Source organism: Epinephelus fuscoguttatus, linkage group LG4 (assembly GCF_011397635.1).
Source record: "Epinephelus fuscoguttatus linkage group LG4, E.fuscoguttatus.final_Chr_v1".
Taxonomy (NCBI): domain Eukaryota; kingdom Metazoa; phylum Chordata; class Actinopteri; order Perciformes; family Serranidae; genus Epinephelus; species Epinephelus fuscoguttatus.
The window spans coordinates 20,129,172-20,151,290 of NC_064755.1; the positions used below are offsets into that span (position 1 = coordinate 20,129,172).

At 42.0% G+C, this 22,119-nt stretch overlaps 1 protein-coding gene across 2 annotated transcripts in view; it reads left to right on the forward strand.

Annotated features, from left to right (window-relative positions):
• LOC125887649 (BTG3 associated nuclear protein) overlaps nucleotides 1-20,759 on the forward strand; it is a 49,478-nt gene extending 28,719 nt beyond the window's left edge. For both annotated transcript variants that reach the window (XM_049574628.1, XM_049574629.1), the window contains exons 12-13: nucleotides 10,620-10,760; nucleotides 17,923-20,759. In XM_049574628.1, coding sequence (XP_049430585.1) covers nucleotides 10,620-10,760; nucleotides 17,923-18,039 — 258 coding nt within the window. In that variant the 3' untranslated portion in view covers nucleotides 18,040-20,759. The remainder of the gene's footprint in view (nucleotides 1-10,619; nucleotides 10,761-17,922) is intronic.
• Nucleotides 20,760-22,119: the final 1,360 nt, after the last annotated feature.

Below are 22,119 nucleotides of genomic sequence, written 5' to 3' on the forward strand. Positions count from 1 at the left end.
TGGAAATAAATTAGGTGTTGATAAGTGTTGTCATGCATTTTCAGTACGATTAGTGTGGCCCTGACAAGACTACATTGCTAAAATAAATTTTCTTCTCTGTGTGATGATTTAATCAGGAAATTAATACATTTTGCAACTGCTTGTTAAGAAAAAAAAAGGAAAAAAAAGGACAATAATTGTCTTCAGGCTTTTGCTCTCAGCTCATCAGTTGTGTCAGCATTTGATGAAATAATGCTGTCCAGTAAGTTAACTGGTACTAATCACACTTTGCTTACTGTTACATAAAGCTCCAGAATGAACTTCAAACAAGATTTTTTCAGTTAGAGATTAGTGAGGGAATTTGGGGCCTTGTTAAGGATAAGCGTAGAGCCCCTGCTTCAATCTTAACTGACAAAAGAATTTTAGGTGTCTTTGTAGTTGAGGCAGGCTGTGTTAAAGTTTTGAGAAGGCTGCAGACTGACCCTCCATCTTCCCTCTGTCCAACCATCATGCTCTGTATTGTCACAAGAGATTTACTGCATGCAATGAGCAGCATAGTGTTCTTCACACATCTCACTCTACACTTTGTTTGTCTAACTGCTTATGCACACATTGAATCTCTGTTGTTTAGCTGCAGATGTTTCTGTGTCCACTTCCATGTTAGTCTGTGCCAACTTAGCCCTAAACTCAGCACAAATGTGCCAGCTGAAAGTCTGGACAAATCTGGATCCAAAGTTCTCCGGCAGCCTATAAAAACCCTCTCATGCAGACGGAAGAGAGAGGCAGACCCATGAAAGTATAAAATAACGAGTCTTTTACTGCACTCCCTGTCTGTCATAGCCTCTTATCTGGTGCCCTTCTCTCAGTGTGCTGTGATCTTACCCTGCACTGATGCAGACCAAATGGAGGATTGGAAGATGAAAGGAGCGACTGATGAGGAGGAGGGGAGAAAGAAAAAAGATGAGGAGAGGAAAACCAAAAAGGGAGACCGTCTGGAAGAGATGTTTTGTCCCGTTCATGATTGAAAACTGAGACCAGTTGAGCTGTGAATCGGACAAAAACACATGCATGGTACTAGGTGCCACATAAAAAAACTTCAGGAAGTGGTGCCCTCTGCTAGCTCCAGTGGCTTAGGCAAATACACTGTGCCGCCAATGGCCTCGGATGCCCTTTTCCCCTTATCCATCTTTGCTGTCACTACCCTTTGTAACTCTGTAAAAGCAAAAAAGAAACAAAAACAGTGCAATTATAAAACCGACAGAGGAGCACCAGATCCGTTGTCGAGTGAGCTCACAGTTTTTGGAGGAGTGTCAGATAGCTGTAAACCACTGCCGTGTCAGTCTGAGAAATCCAGCACATCTCAGGAGACAGCTATAAAGCTTCACCAAATTTACTCATCCTGTCATTCGCCTGCGTCATGTACCGATGATGGACCTGAATGCCGCCCATCGGGGGCTTTAGACGTGATTGTCAAGAGTTTGAAGGCAGCCCCCCACCCCCTCACCCTCACATCCTCCCCCTAGTTGAACCTCTGCCATCCCTTCCTGTCAGCACATGTTGCGGTGCATCTGTTGGACCCTCCCAAGCGGCATTGTTCATGGTCAGTGTGGGAACTGGGTCACAGAACAGAGAGTCCAGCTCGGCAATGGTCCTTCTGTCTGTACTGCCAGGACATGTAAACACAGCACCAGTCCAGAACCAGGAAAAACACAGGCAGTATTTTGTGATAGAGTGATGGTGCACAGAAGAAGAAGGATGTGTCGATGAGTTGATGAAGGAGATGATGAGAAACAAACAAGGGAAAGTGAGAGAATGAAGTGAGGAAATGAAGAAAGGAGACGAAGAGGAAACAGATGAGTTGGTGTGTTTTAAACTCAACTCATCTGAACTCTTGTTATATTGCAAGTGTTGATGTTCTTACATTTGTGCGGTTTGTGCCAAAGACATCAGCTCCTCCACGCCTGTTGTCAGTTAGCTTCGGTAAAGGTCTGGTGTTCTAGGACAGCGTCTCTTGATTTGTCATTCCTACACACAAAGCAGATGCTTGAACAATCTGTAAGGTTAACCTCAGAGAATCAGGGTGTGATTTGTGCTGGAATCAAACCATTGGCTCATGGCCCGAGTTCCTCAGTTGTCTTTTCTTGCTCTCTGCTCAAGAATGTTGTTTCTAATGTGTAAGGGGTTGTTGAGATTCCTGTGATTCACAGTCCGGGGGGAGGGTAAAAATGAGATGAAAAGATACAAACAAGATGTTTTATGACCAATGTTTAGTGTAAGTGGGATGTACGTAAGCAGTCAAGGATTTAGAGGTCTAGTGGTGGATCGTGTTTCAAAGGAGTAGTCGTCTGCTTTGTGTTCTTGTGGCATCGTGGCCTGGAGATAAAAGGCCATAGATCGGGGAATCCGTAGTTCTGAATGTGTGCGTAGGTGTGTGTGTGTGTGTTTGTTACTCAGCATTTCGGAGCAATGCAGAGGAGGGTACCCCCAGTGGTGTTTTCTTTTGTCTTTGTGGGCAGAGCTCCGGGTCGCCGGGGTGTGTGAGTAAGAGGGACCAGATGTTTAAAATGCATTTAAACGTGACTCACCATCAGCACAGGCCTGGTGCAGTCCTGCCTCGCCAAGCCTACATCATCATCCATCAGTTTCAGCTTTAACAGGATCCTGACGGGGACATTGTTGGTGAACTTACATGGATTCTAGGTTAATTATAGCCTGGTTAAGGTAATACTACTTCTGTCATGTGAACTTGTGGTTCTCGACCCTCTTCGTGTCAAGGACCCCCTTAATTGATGCACATTAGGTCATGGACCCCCATTTGATAAGATTCAGGGACTCTCCATCTGAAAAGATTTGTGGTTGTTGTTAATGAGCAAGAAGAGAATTCTATAGTTGTCAACTACATTTGAGGAGATGACTGTGGAGGAAATGAAACCCATGATCAGAATAGTCACTGGTATGACTCTAGCCCTTTTTACACAGAGATTGTGCTACAGGGTCGCTACGAAGTCCCTTCTTCATACCGCCATTTTTGCACAGAATCAAACAATGGTGGCATAGTGCTGCTACATTGTGTGATTTTAGACAGCCTGCTGGCATCACCGAAGCAAATTAAGTACGATGGGTGTGCCATGGAACACAACAGCGTTGGCCTTTAGTGTCACATATAACCTATGTGTCGGCAGCACTTTTTAAACTATAACAATGGCATTAACATGGCAATAACAATTACCTACCATCCCTGTTATATGGCGGCAGATCTCGTGCTCCGCTAGGAGGGTAAGGAGTACCTGCACCTCATTGTTTTTCAGTGTGCGGACATGTTCGGCCACTGTTTTCCTTCTTTGAGTTAGCTGCTAATTGCTACCACCTGCTTTTTAAATCTCCCGCGGTGAGTCACACACATAACAAATCATCAAAATGTCACACCCGTGCCACCCATGCTCCGGTCCTGCTGGCTGTCCCTTATATACATGTCATTACGGCGCTGTTACTACATCTGCTGCTGGCTTAAAGGTGAGACAACTCTGCCCCCCAATTCTGCAAAATTACCTTTTATACAGAATGGCGAGGTGGCATGACAGTGTGAAACTCTCGCCTTAAAGAGGCAGTGCAAAAGCGGCCTCTTAATCACATTGGTCTTACTTCTGTAGTGAATTAAATAGTCAAAATATTTCCCATTTTTCTGAGGACTCCCTGATACTCCCTCAAGGACCACTCTGGGTCCTCGGACCCCTGGTTGAGAACCACTGATCTAAAACCACTTATTTGGGATATTTGACTTATAATCAGAATGAGTATAATTATGATTTGCAGAGCTAGATTACTCATCAGTCTTTCCAGCGACTTCTGGCATGTAGACGGCACAGTCTGATCTCTGTCTGATTTTTGTGTCTGCACACGCACCACAAAAATGGAGTAAAATGGATGCAAACTAGCATGTTTGGAAAAAATCAGCATGACTAGCAGTGGGGGAACAATAAAACTTGTTTTTCATGGAAATGATAGAAAAAAACAGCTTACGTAACGAAAACTGCAGCTAAAGGTGTTTATGTAGAATTCAGACTGCACATTCTTCTGGACATTAAACGTGACTATTAAATGATTATGCCAGCACAAACCAGATGGTTGAGACGGATGTTACTTGGTAGCGAGTCCTCTGAATGGTCTGTTTTGTTTTCTCCTTTACCAGTGCTGGCAAGAGTACAGGTAGCAGTAAAAGTGATTGTTTCTGATGTGATGTCTTAGTGAGTTAAGGACTCTAGTGTGCTGCATGCTGATGTGAGATGACAAATGTCTCTTATGGCAGATCTGAAGTAGAACTGCTGGATTCTTGGCTGCTGTATGTCAAAGGTGCTGATTTTGGGACCCATTGAATCGTCTTGAAGAGAGATTGTTTGGTGGTTTGGGTGTACTGCTTAAAAGGTCAGTCTTAGGTCACTTGGACATGTTTAGTCTTAAAATCTAGCTCCCAAAGCATCAAGTTGTGGATATTTACAGGGATGTGCCAGAACTAAATACAGAGTAAGATGTATCGCTTCTGTTGTGTCAGAAAAATGACATTTAATTTAAGAACTGTTTTGGCCTTTATCATTGAACATTTATAGATCATGTCTCAATACTAGATTAAATGACTTGTTGAGATTGGTATTTTGTGGTATTTTGTTGGTTGAGTTTTACAACCTGTGTATATCATGTCCTCTGACTCCATTGAATTAAACAGGATAATTGGAAACACGATTAAGTCATCATCTTAAATCATGAAATTTACCGACATTGTAAAAATGCCTGCATCAATTAGCCAGGCCAAGTTTGGATTTGCGCTAGAGAACAGAGAAAAACCTTCAATGGAATTTGGTTCCTTTTTGTTTTTTAAGGGGCCCGGCTCTTAATTACGGCTGTTATTTTTGTCATCAGTCCTCTTTTGATTTGCTGGTTCTGGATCAGAATTCAAGTCAAGCTGGTTTTGTCATAAAACCTCTCTGAGCCCTGTCTGAATCTGACTCCCAGCATGCTGGTGGGAGTTGTGGAGCAAAGGATGCAAGGGAGGGTTTGATTGGATGCAGGTGTTGAGCTCTGGTGTAGAAACAGTGTCAGGGTGTGGGTGGAGATGGGAAGCACAGGGCCAGGTTACAAGTTCAGGGGTCTTGCAAGACTTAAAAGATTTACAATACGGATGTATTTCAAAGAATATTGTGTGGACAGGAGATGGATGTATCAGTGGTGTATGGGAAAATCACTTGTCAAAAGTCTGAACATATAACTGCAAATAAGTGAGAGAGTTCTTGAATAATAGAGGAATAAAGCATGATACCCTTTGGCTTCTGTTTCAACATTTCAACATTTTTATTTGTATCACAAGACCACTGTTGTCTATTCAATCATACGAAGAGCCGAGGCCCAGCTGAAATCAGAACAGTCCTCAGACTCTGAAGTAAAATAAAAGGCATATGTAACCAAGAGTTAATGCCTGCAGTGAGACATATTCAGGCCAGTGTGTTCATTTTCCCAGTCTACATTAAACAAGCACTCAGCACACCGCTGTGTCTATGGGCATCTTTACAGCCAAGTCGCAGCCAGGCCTTCACCCCCTCCCTCCTCTCAGTTTACCCCACCTACCCACCCGGAGCTAGTGTTTCTGCTTGGACATCTGTCCACGGTTGGCAGTTGCAGATGTTGTTGACGGCTGTGAAGCTGAGAGGAAGTTCCAGCCACTGCAAAGCCCAAATGTTTCTTTTTTCATTTCCCTGTTTTGGTTTGGGCTTTTTTTTTTTTTTTTTTTTTTTTTTTAACAGATCTGAAAGAAGAGGCGGTATTCCTTTGGGAGTGATAGGAACCAGATTTGTGTGGCTCTCTTTTCATAGCGCCCAGAAAAACCTGCCTTATGTGCATGAATTTTTGCTTCCTCTAAAAGGAGGATCTTGTGCTATGGGGGATTCCGGTGTACTTTGATTACAGCGAGGGTGAAGCAAAATCTTTAAAAACATACTCAGACACAAACACTCACATGCACACTAAGCGGGTGACTCATTGCATCGTCCGATTCACAGCTGAGTTTAACTGAGACCTCCTGTGAGCCTGGGAATTGATGCCAGCCTGCGCAAAGTATGTGCAATGTGGAAGCAGATTTTCTGGTTGATGCAGTATTCAGAGACTGTTACCAAGCATAGAGATGGAAATTCAGAGGCATTGTTGTATTTCTGAACAGCCCATATTCTCTTAAAGCCCTCTTTACTCAAGTTGAACTAGTTTCATACGAGGAGAAAAAAACATTTTGGAATCCTCAGACAAGCACATATGAGGGCTGGGTAACAAAGCCTTGTTTATCCAGTTGGTTATTGTCTTTCAGTGTTGGAATCATGAATGTTTTTTGCATTAAGCTGCTGTTGTTGTTCATTTTTGAGTCTTTGCTCTCTCTCATTGCTGTTTCCTTAGTGTCCTGGATCCATTACTGAAAGCATTACAGCATCAGCAAAAGATTTATTTTTCTCTTTCCTCTTTTTTCTCAAGGCCATGGCAGCTAGCAAAGCCTGAGGAGAATTTAAGATGTTCGTGATTGTTCATCGCTCGTCTCTCCAGTATTGTGCTTCAGTATCTTAGTCTTTTAATCCCGCTTGTCTGTTCTGCTCTTCGGACTTTCAGCACAGGGGTGGCCAGCCAGCCGGTGCTGATTATTTAAGGGTCCCAATCCTTAAAACTTTGAGGTCAACAGTAACTAATACACTTAAGATCTGCTGATGGCCCCTGTTCCTGACAAATTGAGCCCACTACGTCAAATCTAATATATTGGACTGCATTTTAAGTGAGTCATCCCAGCTTTTAGTTGAAAACTGAGGTAGTTAGGCAATCAATCAAGACTGTAAAGTTTTCTCAGCATCGGGGGACTCGTCTGCTCCAAGAAAGCCCCCTCAAACATTTCTCACCTTGTTGTGTAATGCATTAGTTTATGCTAACAATCTTGATTTGTTGTGAAAGCAGAATAACTTTCTACCTCATAAAACCTTTCCTTGATATAAATTTGTGATTATTTTTGGGGTTTTTTGCATCATTGCCAAACAGCTTAATGATGATTATGTCTTATTAGCTGAACGAGGAGTAATTATCATCAGCGCTCACAGGACCATGTAATGGTGCTCGGTACTGTTTTATATGAACTTCCAACCTTGTGTTAATTAGCGTCAACAAATCAATTATTTATGCCTATAGGGGAAAAATATTACGAGACTGAAACTCGCCTTCTAAATACACTTTCCTGCCATCTTCCATGAAGTGGATGTACATCGCCTGAGCGTAGATTTAGCTTGATTGTTTTCGACTGAGTCATACTTTAAAGCCAAGCGTGACAGGATTACACCCAAACAGTGGAGAGGAGTTGCACTGACAAGGCGAGTCGTGGGACAGGATGTGGACCCGAGAAGTTCCTGTGTAATCGCTGCAGAGATCTCACACACCGTTCCAACTCTGTAAATGCTTTTGTGAGCCTCTGTGTGCTGCTCCTCACAGCTGAGAATGCAAACTGCTCTCAAATGGAGGTTGAGAATCTAATTGAATGAGACAAGCGTTTACCATCTCAAGTATCAAACACAGAATCTCTTGAACTCTGGTAATTATACACTTAGAGTACAGGACACATGATCACACATGCACGTACACACAAACACACACGTACGCTCACATACATAAAACTGCAGACAGATGAGCACTTGGCGGGAGCTGCATTTGATTCTCAATAAGAGAACAGATTGATGAAGTGTGGGGATAAGGATGGATATCTATACATATCTGCCATGAAGAAACAGTTGAACAGCTGGCTGTACATTCGGGTTCCCACTGTTCTCAATGAGATGACTGATTGAGCATTATTTTTCATGGATTTAGTCTCAATGGGACCTATAGTGTGTATATACAACTTACGGGAATAGTTTGACATTTTTGGAAATGCGCTCATTCACTGGTGCCAACAGACAGACAGCTCATACAGAGCCAAGAAAGCTGTTTCAGCCTGCTCCCAGTCTTTATGCAAAGCTAAGCTAAAGCTGGACATACATTGAACAATTTGAGCATGTTTTAGAAATGTTGCTGTTTAATTCTCCCTCCAGCTGTGAGAGTAAATTGTCCACAATTTAAAGCTAAATATGATAATTTATATACTCACACTGTGTGGTCTGATCATCAAGCTATGACCTGAGTGCTTATACTGTGCATGTAAAATAGACAATATAATGGTCTGTCGGCCCCTGTGGACTGTTCTTCTATTGACAGTTGTCAGTAAAGATTCATCTGAAAGCTGCAGGCAGGTTGAAGTTAGTCTGCCAGCGGAGGTACAGTTTGCAATAATGTAGAGACAGAAGTCCCAAAAACAGCTAAAAGTCCATTTCTTCAAAATCTGGTCAGTCTTAGTTTTGGTTCCAACTCTTTCTTGGAGGCACCAGCAGACTAGCTGGGTATACACTGCGCAATTTATGGAGTAAGAGGGAAAAAGCACTGACCTTGGGGAACTGACTTGTGGCTCTGCTTCAGACCAAAAGTTCTGACATCAGAAATTCATCCGAACATCCGACTGCCCGTTGGGAGCAGTTTATCAAGTTGTGATCGGTCCTCGCTGCCCCCAGTGCTCGACATGGCAAGTGACGCCGGATGAAGCTGAAATTCTGTTGGACTCCAAATTGAGTCCAACGGCTCAAAAATCGTGTCAGAAACCGGCTCAAACTGCCGCTGGTTCCAGCTTGGTATTTAATGCACAGACAGAAGACTGGTATCAATCTTCTCCTCTAATTCTCTGCAAGAAAGCGGATAAGCCTATTTCCCAACATATTGAACTATTTCTTTAACTGTCTGATTACTGTTTACACCAACCCTCCAGGCTAATGCTCTAATTGATCAGGAATGTTTTATGGGTCCTCACATACAGTGATTCATTTGACCCAGTTCTAACAGTCTTTTGCTATATTAAGAGTCTTGCTCACCCAGCCTCAGTCCGTGTCTGTACTTGAAGTGCCCTGGTTGTCTGATCGGGTGAGTCAGGCAGACTTCTTACACTAATAGCTTCCATCGGGCTGGCCGGGCCTGGCGCATTATGGTGATGAGGCGGCAGATTTTGTGGTGAAACTGGCAAAGTCGCTTAGATGACAAGGCAAGTCGGCGGGTTGAGGGGGGGTTTAACTGAACCTTTGGGGCCCGTCACTACTTCAAACTTCAAAGCAAAGGTTGGACCCGGGGGTTGGGATGCAGTGTGGGACTCTTGGATTGGAAGGGTTGGGGGGCAACAAACATCATCTGTAATTGAGGTTTGTGAGGTTTTGGTTTTTCTGCAGGCTTGCATATTCTCCCTTAAATTTTTAATGTCTGTTGAGCATGTCCCAGTACCAAGTGCAGCTGGGAGAGGACTGAACTGGAGACAGAGACCTCACATAACATCGCAGAGAAAGCACACAAGGACAACATACATATGAAACCTGCCAGACAGGAGACACTGAAAGAGGCCTGTGTTCAGTCCGAGGCCACGAAACTGGGAAAATTATAAATGAGACCATGCTGTTAGTTCATGTAGGAATGCCTTTTATTTCTGAGAAACTTCTTTATGGAAAGCTGTGGGCCACACTGGAGGGTAGTAATGTGGTCTCTGACCTCTGTTTGATTAAAATGAACAAGCACAAAGCTGAGTGAACGTTTCCCTTCATTCGTCTTTTTCTGCGTCTGTGTTGACAGAATGATTGTATGTTAATTTGTACGTCTGTTGTCACATGGGAGTTATGCTATCCAAATTAACAGCAGTGCTCTGCTAATCCCAAAGCATGTGTGTGTGTGTGTACACTTGTACGAGGTCACACACACATATGCTTTCCTCTGTGTTTGTGGTAACAGTCTATCTATAGGAATAGCCTCAACAAACTATAGGAATACCCAACAACACTCCAGCTGCACGGCGCTGCTCTGTAATTAGTGCGTCAAAGCCACAGAGCTCTAATGTCGCCTGGCTGACTTTCAACGCTGTGGGAGATTAGGATCCCCCTGCGACGTCTAACTCTCCATTCTCTGCCAATATCTTTTATTTCTTTGTCTAAATATGACTTAAATTAAATGAAGCCAAATAAAAATGAATCCTAACTAGCATATCATGTTATGGAGCCTAGGAAAGCACAACTTGTAAAAATATAATTGAATTGAATGGACCATAAAGTTCCTCTCCAACTCAATGTATAAACAGAGGACGGGATGAGAAGCAGTGAGAACAGCAGGACTGAAATGTTTATTTACGTCACTCAGATACCGCCACATGACTCTTTCCTTGCTACAGAGTTACTTGGTGTGTTTGTGTGACACTGAGCTTGTACACACTGATGGCTGTAATCAATAAGAGAACATAAACACATCAGATAGGACATAAATGAGGCTCTCTGCTGTTTGTTTTTATTTGTTTCTTGTTTCCAGTGCTGCGCACTGTAGATCATTGCAGAGCCAGCTTGATTGTAACTTTGTAAACTCAGCTGGATGACGTTGACGAGGGAGTTTGATCAGGATCTGTTACACTTTTATGTAGAAATGAGAGCGGACTGATGGGGTGATGAAATTTTTGAGAATGGATTTAAAGTGTCAGGTGTGGTTGAGTTTTCCTGTGTCCTCTCCAACCTTGTCTGTCCTAGGTGCTACGTGGGGCTCAGCTCATCGCGGTGGCATCAGCTGATGGCGGGGCCACAGCAGTAGAGGGCTCCCCCCTCCCCCCTGACATCCAAGTGCAGTACGTCCAACTAGCCCCCGTCGCAGATCACACAGCTGCCGTACAGGTAAAACAACACGCACACGCGCAAAAACACAAACGCTTCCAGGCTTAAGTACATGTGTACACAGACACAGATTGTTTGTAACTGGGCAGCATTCCAAGTGCTAAAGTATGCATTTTTGGTCTGAGGTAAAACAGGCCCTGGTACTGATGTAAATCAGTCTCACTACACATGTGTTTGTTTTTTAAGCAATCCATAATAAACAACTGCTCTCCACCTCTTTGCCTCAATCTGAAGTGCATACTGTAGATCAGGAATCAGTCCTTCAGTGATGCCATTAATCTGTGCTGTGTACTCAGTGCTCTGCCAGGAGATACAAGTCCCAGATAAAGAAATAAACTGAAATACACTGTCAGTTATTTTGATCCTAACCAGAACAGGTGCTAGGAAGTTGTAGGAGTGTCTTTTTGTGATGTAAATTTGGATCTAAAACTTTACTTTTAACAGTAAACTCATGAATAGGGTTATGTTATCACCCATCAGTTGTATCTTAGCTTCGTTCCTCACTAGTCACCTTTTTGTTAGTTGGAATAAGCATGGGAGGATATGAATATTTCATATTACGATTATTCCGGTCAAAATAATTGCGATTTATGATATTACCCTGACACTATGATAAAAACTCATAAAATGGCACAAAAACATACTGGAATCACTATACCTCACATTTTGTTAAGAAAAATATCTCTATGCATTATAGATAGGACACGTCTTTTTTGAGTGAACGTCCTTTTTAGTGAAAAATAATCTGAAAAAGCCCGACTTTTCAACCGTATGAAATGGCGTCATGTCTTTTGACATGAAAAATGCCAATGGTTAATTAACATCTTTTGCGATTTTTGAGGTTGGTGCATATGTTGCCTGTTTATGCAGAGTTTCTTATATTGTTTGTCTCTTTGGCTGCTGTTAGACACAATATTCATGATTCTTCCAAAAATGGAAATTCACGTGTTTTTTTTATCGGGATCCACAATAAATTCCTATATCCTCCCCTACTCTGTAACATTAAATACACAGTACATACGAGCTGTCTGTGGTGAAGATGCCAGGCAGACTCGCATAACTACATTTTGATCCTAATTTCAAGTTATAATAATGTCCTTTTCCTTAACCTTTAACAATAATAAATGTTTACTTGCTCATAGATCTAAGTTGCAGTTTGAACACAAACTTGTACATGTAACAACCACCATGAGCACATTAGTTTAATCCCTAAACATGTAGGCTAAACACAGTACGTAAGATTAATAGACCTCTGTCCTTAGTTGCAGTTTTCCAAGTTGAACCACTTCTCACACCACTTAGAGGCTTTGGGAGAGCACTTCTGGTCTTTGCTTGAAAGTTGCGCTTTCAACACAGTCTAGTCATTGTTTCCTTTAGTGTTGACGTGGACAATAAGTCATGGGCTTTGCTCATCTGATATGCTGGAACGTTCTCATGTCTGTACTCACGACACTCAGGGTTTTCAATCAAGCGGCGCACAACTCAGCTTGGCCACCTCAAATCATAAACCATTTGCACAAATTCAAAATGGATTTGTCTAGGGTCATTTTGATGTCATTTAGGGGTGCACTGCTCTGCTGCTCCTGTGCTGTGCTGTGCTATCTCACACAAACACTACTGAATGGTGCCACAAAACTGATCATCTTTAGCGCTCCCAGTTTTTTGGCACTGTTAACCATCCGGGACATCAGCTGATTCAGTGAACTATCTTTTGTCACCAGTCTGCTGCTAGCTAGCATTGTGCCCATACTTATGAAGGTATAAAAATGACACGGAGGCCCTGTAGTTCTTAACCAAGAGGGCAAACTCTTCATTGCCTCCTACAATGTCAATGGCAGTTGCTTCACTATTTGTTCTCACCTTTCACAATATAGACATAAACACTGCATCACTTACCAGAGGGAACTTATTCACATGCTGAAGCTGTGATGATGACTTGTTCAATACATAGATTTTGCTCAGGCCTCTTCTCAAAGTGTTTATTCAACATAATACCTTATTATCTCAATGACATGCACTGAAACAAATATATATTGACACAAAAAGGTAATTTATTATCTCTGCCAGTAAAAATATGGTTGGCCGGTGGATTCTTCCATCAACCGGTCCCCTTGGTCGGTGAGTCAAAGGTTAATTTCAGACACTGGATTTCATTCAGTTTACAAAAACTGTCCTGCAAAGTTCAGCTTTTAACATCAGCCTGCCAGCAGGGACGCAGGAAACTGATTTCATACTTGGTAAATCTGTCTCACTGCCGTGTCCGCTGGAACTCATATTTTGCTCAAAGTCACTTGCACAGTCTTGTGTCTTATTTAAGTGAACCGTAAACTGTTCATCACAGTTACTAACTGTTTGTACTGATGACTCAACTAGGAGAATATCGTGCCCATCCCAGTGTTGGAAATGCTTCGATGGCCAGTCACCTCCCAGTGCCTGTCGCCCAGTTTTCAACACTACACAGCCCTCCAATTGCAACAGTGGATCTTTGTGCTTGTGTCAAAGCCTTAAAAACACTTTTTTTGTCCTTAAGAAAAGTGCTGCAGAGTATTTTATGAAAATGTGTTAACAGTTTAATCTAAAAAAGTTCCATCAATCATGACGTAGAACTGGTGATAAAGAGAAGAATACTTTCTCTCCAAAGCTGAAAAATAGGCTCTTTTAAAGGAGTGGCCAATAGTTTTTACTGTCTTAGTACTGAATAATTTAGATCCATCAACCCTAAAATTAAAACAGCGTCCTTTATGTCCTTCATTATATATTTGCCCATTTTTAGGAGTCCATACCTGTCTCCCTTTTTTCTTTTGAGAAATTAGGAGCTTAGTAGCAGCCAGAGTTTCTGGTTGTTCGGGCTGACACCTGCCTTCTTTTGTGCTATAATGGTTTGATCAGCTTCATAATGAGGCAAGATATATCCTGTAATATTTCTTTCATAATGACTGTAATGTCGAAATGGAAATATGAGTGCAATTTCTGCAATTTAGCTTAACTACTTGCAGGTACAATGGATCTGCTTTCCCCTTGTTGTCATAATTTTGCTCAGATAAAATGCACTCAGCTTTCAGTCATTATGACGGGTGTTTGGACAAACAGTAATTTAACACAATAAAGTGAAGTGGATGGAGTGCGACAAGGAGTAGAGTAGTAATTTGTAGATATGCTGAAAATCCCTTGATGATCGAGCGTTTTGAGCAACAGCCACATGTGGGATCAGGATGGTGCACATGGCACAGTGGCCTTTGAAGTGGTCAGTTTAATTCTGCGAGGCATATAAAATAACCACACTTTTCCATTGTTCTCTCTCCTTTTTGTTTTCCCCAAATATGTTGAATATCACATTTTCTCCTCAGTGCTTCTTTCCTTCAAGTCTCATATTAAAATGGGTACCCTCGAGTCCTGATGGGAGCCTTTGTTGTCTTGTTATAGTATAAACAGAGAGAACTTCAAATGATTTATGGCTGTCTAAAATACCAGTCCTATCCTAATGTGACTCTCCCTGCAGGCAGTCACGCACCAGGTTTTGGGATTTCCTTGTTAAAGGTGAGATAAAATACCAAGGTGATAGCAGTATGATGAGGAAAAGTTTTAGTTTACGGCAAAAGCTACACACTTAAACATAACAGATCAGTTTAATTAAGTATGGAGGATGATATGGTGTACACAGAACACATGGCTCAGAGTGTAACTTGTGCTGTATCATAAAAAGTCATAAATTCAGTACAAGTTGCATAAAGAGATGACATGGCTGTGACAGATGAGACCTATGGCTGCTGATAGTATTCCAATATAAATGTTACTCTGGAGCTGCTGCGGTGTGTCACTAATGCTAATATTAATGCTAATGTATCTGTGAATCATAGCATTGGCTCGGGCGTAACTTTACACAGTCCAGCTAACATTAATCAAAGCTACGCAACATTGCCAAGTAAGTCAATCAAGTTTCTGAAATTCAGTACAGTTTGACCTTTTTTTTTGGTCATCTGCACCTTCATTGCAATATATCAAATAAATCTACTCACACACAATACAGCAGCTATACAAACACAGACCGGCGAGGCTCTCGCATAACAAGAGGCCTTCACTTAACAACGAAGTCTGCTGAGCTAACATGAAAGTCAGTTGAGCTCATGTTACAGTACAGTTTCACAAAAAGCAACATGACATCCACTCCAACTGACTACTGTCGTTATTTAACTGGCTTCAAATGAGGCTTAGCACTAACACAGTCTCTTTCTATGTACCTCAACATTTCTCCAGCCTGTGGGCCCACAGTCCGAGCTAGCCACATTAGCCACGCAACATGCTAACGTTAACTGCAATAGGCAAGCCTGCAAAATAAACAGTTAAACAGCGTAAAATGGCAAAAATTACAGCTGCTTAGTTTGAAGTCTGATCACAGACAGCCAGTAACGAATCACCCTGAGCTTTAGGTTTGAATTGAACCCTGCTGTATACTAAAAAAAGAGTTTTCCAGTTGTTGTGGGGATATTTTAGTCAAGAATCCTAAAAAACCTTAAGATGTTAATCATTGGGAGCACTTGAAAGCTTTTCTGTTGGTCCTTGCAGCCAGCAACACAACAAGTAGTGTGCTTTGCTCCAGCTGTGTTACTAGATTTGCGAAAGTATGATAAAAAATAGGACACGCACATCCCCGAAGACCACTGGGTTGGGTGCTGGATCACAAAGTATCAAAAGCATGAAAAAAAGGAAAAAAGCGATCTGCACACCAAAAGAGCTCCCGTATGCAATTTTTTATTTTGTGTGACGTTTCAAGCGTGATGCTCTTCCTCAGAGTGCTAATCATTTACAATGAAGTCGCCATCTTAAATACCCATAATGCAAGGATTACACCACGTGGTACAACTCCTAGATCGACTAGATTTGCGAAATCAAGGAATTCACAATCACGGACAGCAAGGTAGATCAGCAGGTCACCTAGCTGGAGAAGGTGGAAGTAGGTCTGTGCAAGATTATGACGTCATATCAGCCATCTGATCTCATTCTTACACTTTTTCTGATAGATGGACTAGGACAAAAATGAGAGAGGATGCTCTTTCCTCACACTTTGACACACTTGGCACACATCATTATGTTTAAAAGCCAACAAGAAGTACATTTTGTATGGCATGTCATCTTTTAAACTTTACCCTCAGATGACCCCGTCTTGTTGTCCTTTCGTTGTCTGCTGTTGTCTAGGTAATTGGTTCCTTGCCCTTGTAAGCGTAGAGGTGATTAAAGCTTTGTATACTGATTAATTGTTTTGGGTGTGTATCATACACAAACTGATGGACTCCAGCGAGCATACAAAATGATTGTTACCCCGTACACTGTATTCCAAGGTCTGTGCTCCATGTCTCTTGGCGCAGCGAGCAATCAAACTGTTTGTTTACTCAACTGATTCGTTTGAATGGGTTTTTTTAGGTCTAAAACAGGCTCATTTTTTCCTAATGTTTGATTGTACACAGATCTTGACAGAAATCAACAAAGTAGGCAGAGGTCTGATCAGTCATCAGCGTTCTGTTCGGTGGGGTTTGGGTTCAGTCGGGGCACAGGGACATGCTCAAGGACAGAGTGAAACCACTTGTTAGCAATGTGGTGTTTATTGATCAAACAATATTTAAACTTGTCAAAAGCAGATTTTCATTAGACATCAGTCCCAAAGTAATGTCAGTGCCAAGAAAATAAATTGGTGCTAGGAAACACTCAGTATGTTCAAATAGACTTATCTTTTAATTTTCCATTTTTTAAACATGCCAACTTAAACTAAAACTGGATCTATCCAAGCCATAGTCGATCACAGGACAAAATATGTAACGCATACAATTAAAAGACAAGATGATGAACACGTGGAATGGCACCGACCAATTACAAATAAAAACTGAAATTGTAAACACATTGCAAACGAACCACTGAGTGAAGCAGCTGACATGTGAGTACAGACGCTTGGCTTGGCCTGTCCGGTACAAGGTGGGTTATTATCACAGTTGGGTTTTTGATGTCCCAGAGTGTAAACATTGCTGGCTTTCAGTTCAAAGTTCAGAGGAAGGTTAGCTCTGTTCTTTTTCTCCTTTTCTGCAAAGTGTTGAATCAAGAGGATTGCTCTCATCTGTTTCCAGACATATGGGAGCATTTATACAAGTTCTTGAAAAATTACTTAGGCTTTTGTATTTATTTATCTCTGCATTTTTCCTCTCTCTTTATTTAATAGTTTCCATTACCTAAACTAGATGAAGTAGGGGACAACGTACAGTGGTATTTTGCATTCCAATGGGCATAAACTGTGGCTGAATTTTGATGCAACAGCTCGGGTATAAAGTTGGGACTACAGAGCACCAACAGCCTGGTTGCAAAAAATGCCAAAACAGTTTCTGATGCACAAAATTCAAAAAGCAACGGATCCATTATCCATGAGTACTTCCAAATGGAGAACAAGGTCCATACTGTGACAGTTCAACATGTCCAACGTTTCAAAAGCTGAGTGAAAAACATGGACCCATATGAGTTTTGCTTGGCCTCTTTACTGCCAGTGGTTACAGTGTGTTGGCCTCATGTGTTGTCGTATTGTGTGTGCTGCTGTGGTGCAGCTGTGCTCCATTCAATACTGTTGTCTAGTGACAGCATGCTGGGCTGGAGAGAGGATTAAATGCTGCAGGTGTGTTTGAGGGAACCTTTGGCGTGCATTCGAGGAAGGAGTGAGTCACTCTTCATGGTCATCATCCAGGACTGAGTCATGAACCTCTCATCTTTTTGAGGGGTTTTTACCCGCACAATACCTCGCTCTGTTTGACACCGAGCACAGAGACAGAGAGCATTAAAATACAAATAGCTCATCACTTGTCAAGTCTCTCTCCACCTGTCACTCTGCCTCTTTTCTCGGTCCCTCCACCAACTGTCTTCTTCTTTCTTCTCCCCGATATATCTCGTCTCTAATCTCTCCTGTCATTCCTCTGCTCCTTCTATTGTCGATCCAGTGTGGTTGTCTCCCACAATGACACAGGGGCAAAGGCTACGGTATGGTTTGGTCTCCATCTGTTAGTTCACAGGAAACACGCTTGTGTTAAAGCCTTTTCATAATTACACTGATTAGCTCAAGAGGATGCTTCATCAGATCACACAGTCTTCCCAATTATCACCTCTTCACTCTCCTTTCTTTCATGTGTTCCAGGCTGCTGAGCTGGCCCCGGCCTTGCAGGCGGACATAGAGGTGAAAGAGGCCATCCAGGGCGCCATCCAGGGAGAGAACGGCGAGGTGGTCCAGATTGTCACCTCTGTGGCCACCTGAGAGCCCCATCCTGTTCGACACAGCCCTGAACTCTGCTCCGCAGCATGGCCTGACGAGTCTCAACGGAACATCAGAAGTCGACAAATGCACACATTCTGACGAGCACTTAAGTCAGAGAGCGTTTTTTTTTTTAACAAGTACTAAAGGTCACTGTTGAAACACAGGGAAGAAGCATTTTTCAGTTTTTTTGTTTTCCCTTGCAAACTCCTCACTCCGTTGCCAACCGTATGTCGCAATATGGAAATGTTCACAGAGAACTTGAAAAGACCATGATACTCTAAAAAATCAACTGTGGTCTTTCTGGTGTTTTCATCACCAGAAGGACCTGGCCCACCGCAGAATACACAGTGGGATTATTGTCTATCCAGGGAGGACGCTGCTTATGCAGACCATCACCCTGCCACTTCATCAGCACACACGCTTGTTTACATCAACTTTGGAAAATAGTGGAGTTATTTGGAGTTAAGCCGCTTGGCTAACCCCGAAACCCCCATGAGGGTTTGTAAAACCCCTAAATCCCACCTCAAACAACCAGTACTGTGCTCCTTTTCTCGTCATTTCTTGTCACGGTGGACGGCAGTGGAAAGTAGATTTAGCTGAGCACAGCTACTCTTGGTTGTGATTAATTTGGTTTCCTGTCACTCTCCATGATTCAGTCCATACTATGTCTCCCGGCTGTGAGCGCTGCCTTCCTTTACTTTGCTCTTTCTTGTTTTCATTCTGCTTTAGCCGCACAGCTTTGTTTGTTTGTTTGATTTATCTAATTGTAACATGCCGAAATTTTTTGGGCAGCTTTAATTTTGGAGGTAGAAGACCATGAAATAGAAGAGATGGTGCCAGTGGTAGACAGCACAAGTTGCTTGTAGAAAACCAACGAAACCTTGAAGTTGTTTATTTCCCCCAGTTTTGTCTCTGTGAAAGATACATTCATGTGAATAAAAACATGTCTGTGGTTGCCATAAAAGTGTGTTTTTATTTTGGTTTCTCACTGTATTCGCTCTTTATTTCCATCAACCGTGGTCGTCAAAATGGCTTCAAAGATTTTCAAGACATGACTTTGCTTTGATCCGTTGCACAAAGACAATTGAAGAGAGCGTGAAATGATAGTTTGGTTTTGAGGTCTTGTTTCATGTTGAGCTTATTTATTTACTATTGTTGAAGTAAACATGTATCTTGTCAACTTTAATAACCATACCATAAGGCTACTGTATTGTCAGCAATCCTGACCTTTTGAGCGAAGCTTTTACATGGACTCAATAAGGTTTTTGTCAAAAGATAAAGTATTGCATTCAAGATCCACTCTATATGCTCACTGCATGCTTATGTTTTCCTGTCATGAGACACTGAGAATGTGTTGTTGTGTTGTGTTGGAGTGATGCTCCGCTAATGATGAATATCCCTGCAGTCAGCAATAAAAGAGATAAGCAAGACACTCTGGGACTGTGTGTTGGTTTGGGGAAATTTTCCCATGCTCAGTGTGATGTAATAGTGTATTTTGGAGTAGGGGGGAAAGAACCAGGCGACAAAATGAACTTGATAAAACAACATGCACGGTCTTGGCTGCTTCCTCGTTTCCTTTCAGTCTGTTGTTGCTGTCTCTGACCCGCTTTACGCTCCCTCCTCATCTCGCCCGGCTCTCTTACATATTCCTCTTCTCCCACTCAACTTGTGTTTTCCTCTTTCTCCTTTGGAAGCCGCGTTAAAGTCCATTTTAATCCAAATTTAATGGGATAGACTGGTGGGTCCATCCCTTTAAAATAATCTTGATGTAGCTGAGTCAAAATGTTGGCTTGGACAACTGTCTCTCCCCCAGTGACCCCCTCCATTAAATCTTGGACTTGGAAAGGAACAGACTTGCTCGTAACGGCCTTTTGCTCTTCACTTTTACAACCCCTGGGCTCCATCCAGGAGCTGGAGAGGTTACCATAGCGACGGGCCCTCTCTCTGGCTGCCTCTAAGATAACCTGCTGAAAACAGAAATGAATGATAGATGGAGAGATGAGATTGTTTGGAAGCGGACGGCATGTTTGAGGAGAAGGAGTGGAGTGATGAACAGAGACCAGGCGGTGTATCTTTCCCTTCCTTCTCTCAGCAGCTCTGTGTTCTCCTGCAGTCACGGCCGCTCTGCTGGCATCTGCCTCAACATGCAAGTACTAACCTCTGCAGCTCGCCCTGGCTTTTACTTTGCCTGCAAAATTTCCGCTCTTGCTCCAACTTTTTTACAAGGCTGGAGGAGTTATCTCAGGACGTGTAAAGATGAGTGAACATATTTGTTGGAGCAAAAATGTCCAAACAGAATGTGTCTCAAGCATCATAAATCAGCAACTGTTAATCTTGGGGAAACAAAGCTCCCCACATCCAGAATTTATCTGTTTCATGCCAGCGGACAGATTAAAGCAGCGCAGTGGTGTCACAGTCCACAGGGTGTACACATTTTTTTTTTCTCACTTGCTGAATATTCCAAAAGGTCACGAGGAAGGCATGAAAAGTTTGTCTTGAGAAACATCTCTGTTGTTTGATTGTTTCCTGTTGCATGCGAGCGCAGCGTGTTTATCTTTATATAGACATTAAATTATGGGGATTCTGGATGTATGTGTGTTGTTACATGCATCATAAAATGGAAAGAGCTGCTGGAAGTCAGTTTATGGGATGGTGAGAATCCAAAAATTGTAGCTATGGTCAATCATTTAACTGCCCTTTTGGTTGCTCAATAAAAGATGACAAGCTGTTGAAAAAAATCTTTCTTGATCATCCATTATTTATTTATTTATTGCTTCGCACATAAATATCAATGCTAAAAATTTGCTAAAAGGAATAAGGAAGAATAAATCCACTGATCTGAAAACGACAGGCATCTTCCAATGTATATGGAAATTTCCATTCTATAGTAAATCTGCATTTATTATTCCAAGAATACTTTACAGTTTAATTTATATTTTAATAGAAGATATATTTCTTCCAAGTTTTTTATGGAGGTCCTCTCACATCTGAGACTGATTTTTCGAATTTGACTAAAAGGTTTTAACTTTATACGCCCATCAGAAATAAAAAAAAAACCCACTATACGTTACTTATTTGGTGAACGGTGGTAGTACAAAGATGTCAAAAAGGTTGTGTACTAATATATCTGTTTTTGCTGCAATGACTACACGCTTTTGTGTTAATACGGCATGGTATTTCCTGTCCTCATTTGCTCTATGAGTATCCTTGTTAAAGGGACAGTTCACCCTCAAAACAAAAATACATATTTTTCCTCTTACTTGTAGAGCTATTTATCTCTCTAGATTGTTTATGTGTGAGTTGCCAAGTGTTGAAGATATTGGCCGTAGAGATGTCTGCCTTCTCTTGGAAAACTCAACAGCAATGTCTCTCTCCAGACATCATGACCTGGTTGCTAAAGATAATCCACAGACCTTGTTGTGAGCATGTAGGAACTATTTCTTTCTACCAAACTACACCCACCAACCAAATCATTCAGCAGAAGGACGCGTACATCTACAGCTAGCTCGCCCAGCACCTCTGAGCGAGCTAATGTTTCAGCTCAGCTGACGCCATTAATGTTTATGTCTCACGCTGTCAATAGGACAAGCCTTTTATCCATCAACAGCTTCCTATTGCACAAGTTGGCGGGTGTAGTTTGGTAGAAAGAAAATAGTTCCTACATGAAACTGCTCACAACAAGGTCTGTGGATTATCTTGAGCAGCTGGGCCATGATTTCTGTGAGCAGGGTGCCATCTAGTTCCATTATATTCAATATAAGGGATACATCTCTGTGGCTGATATCTCCAACACTGGGCAACTCACATCTAAACAATCTAGACTGATAATTAATGCTACAGTTAAGAGGGAAAATATTATAACGTCCCTTAACAATGAGGCTACAAGGCATGAACTTGTTTTGCTGGCGTTTTATTCCTTAACTTTAACACAGGCTATTGTGGGTGGGCTGTAGCCAACGCCAAAACAACAAACCTGTCTGCTTTACAAGATTTCTCTGCATTTGCAGCTACTTCAAGAACTCCCGCTCATCGGCTTACGCACACACGAACTAGCAGGAATAACAATTACCCTTCTCCTCA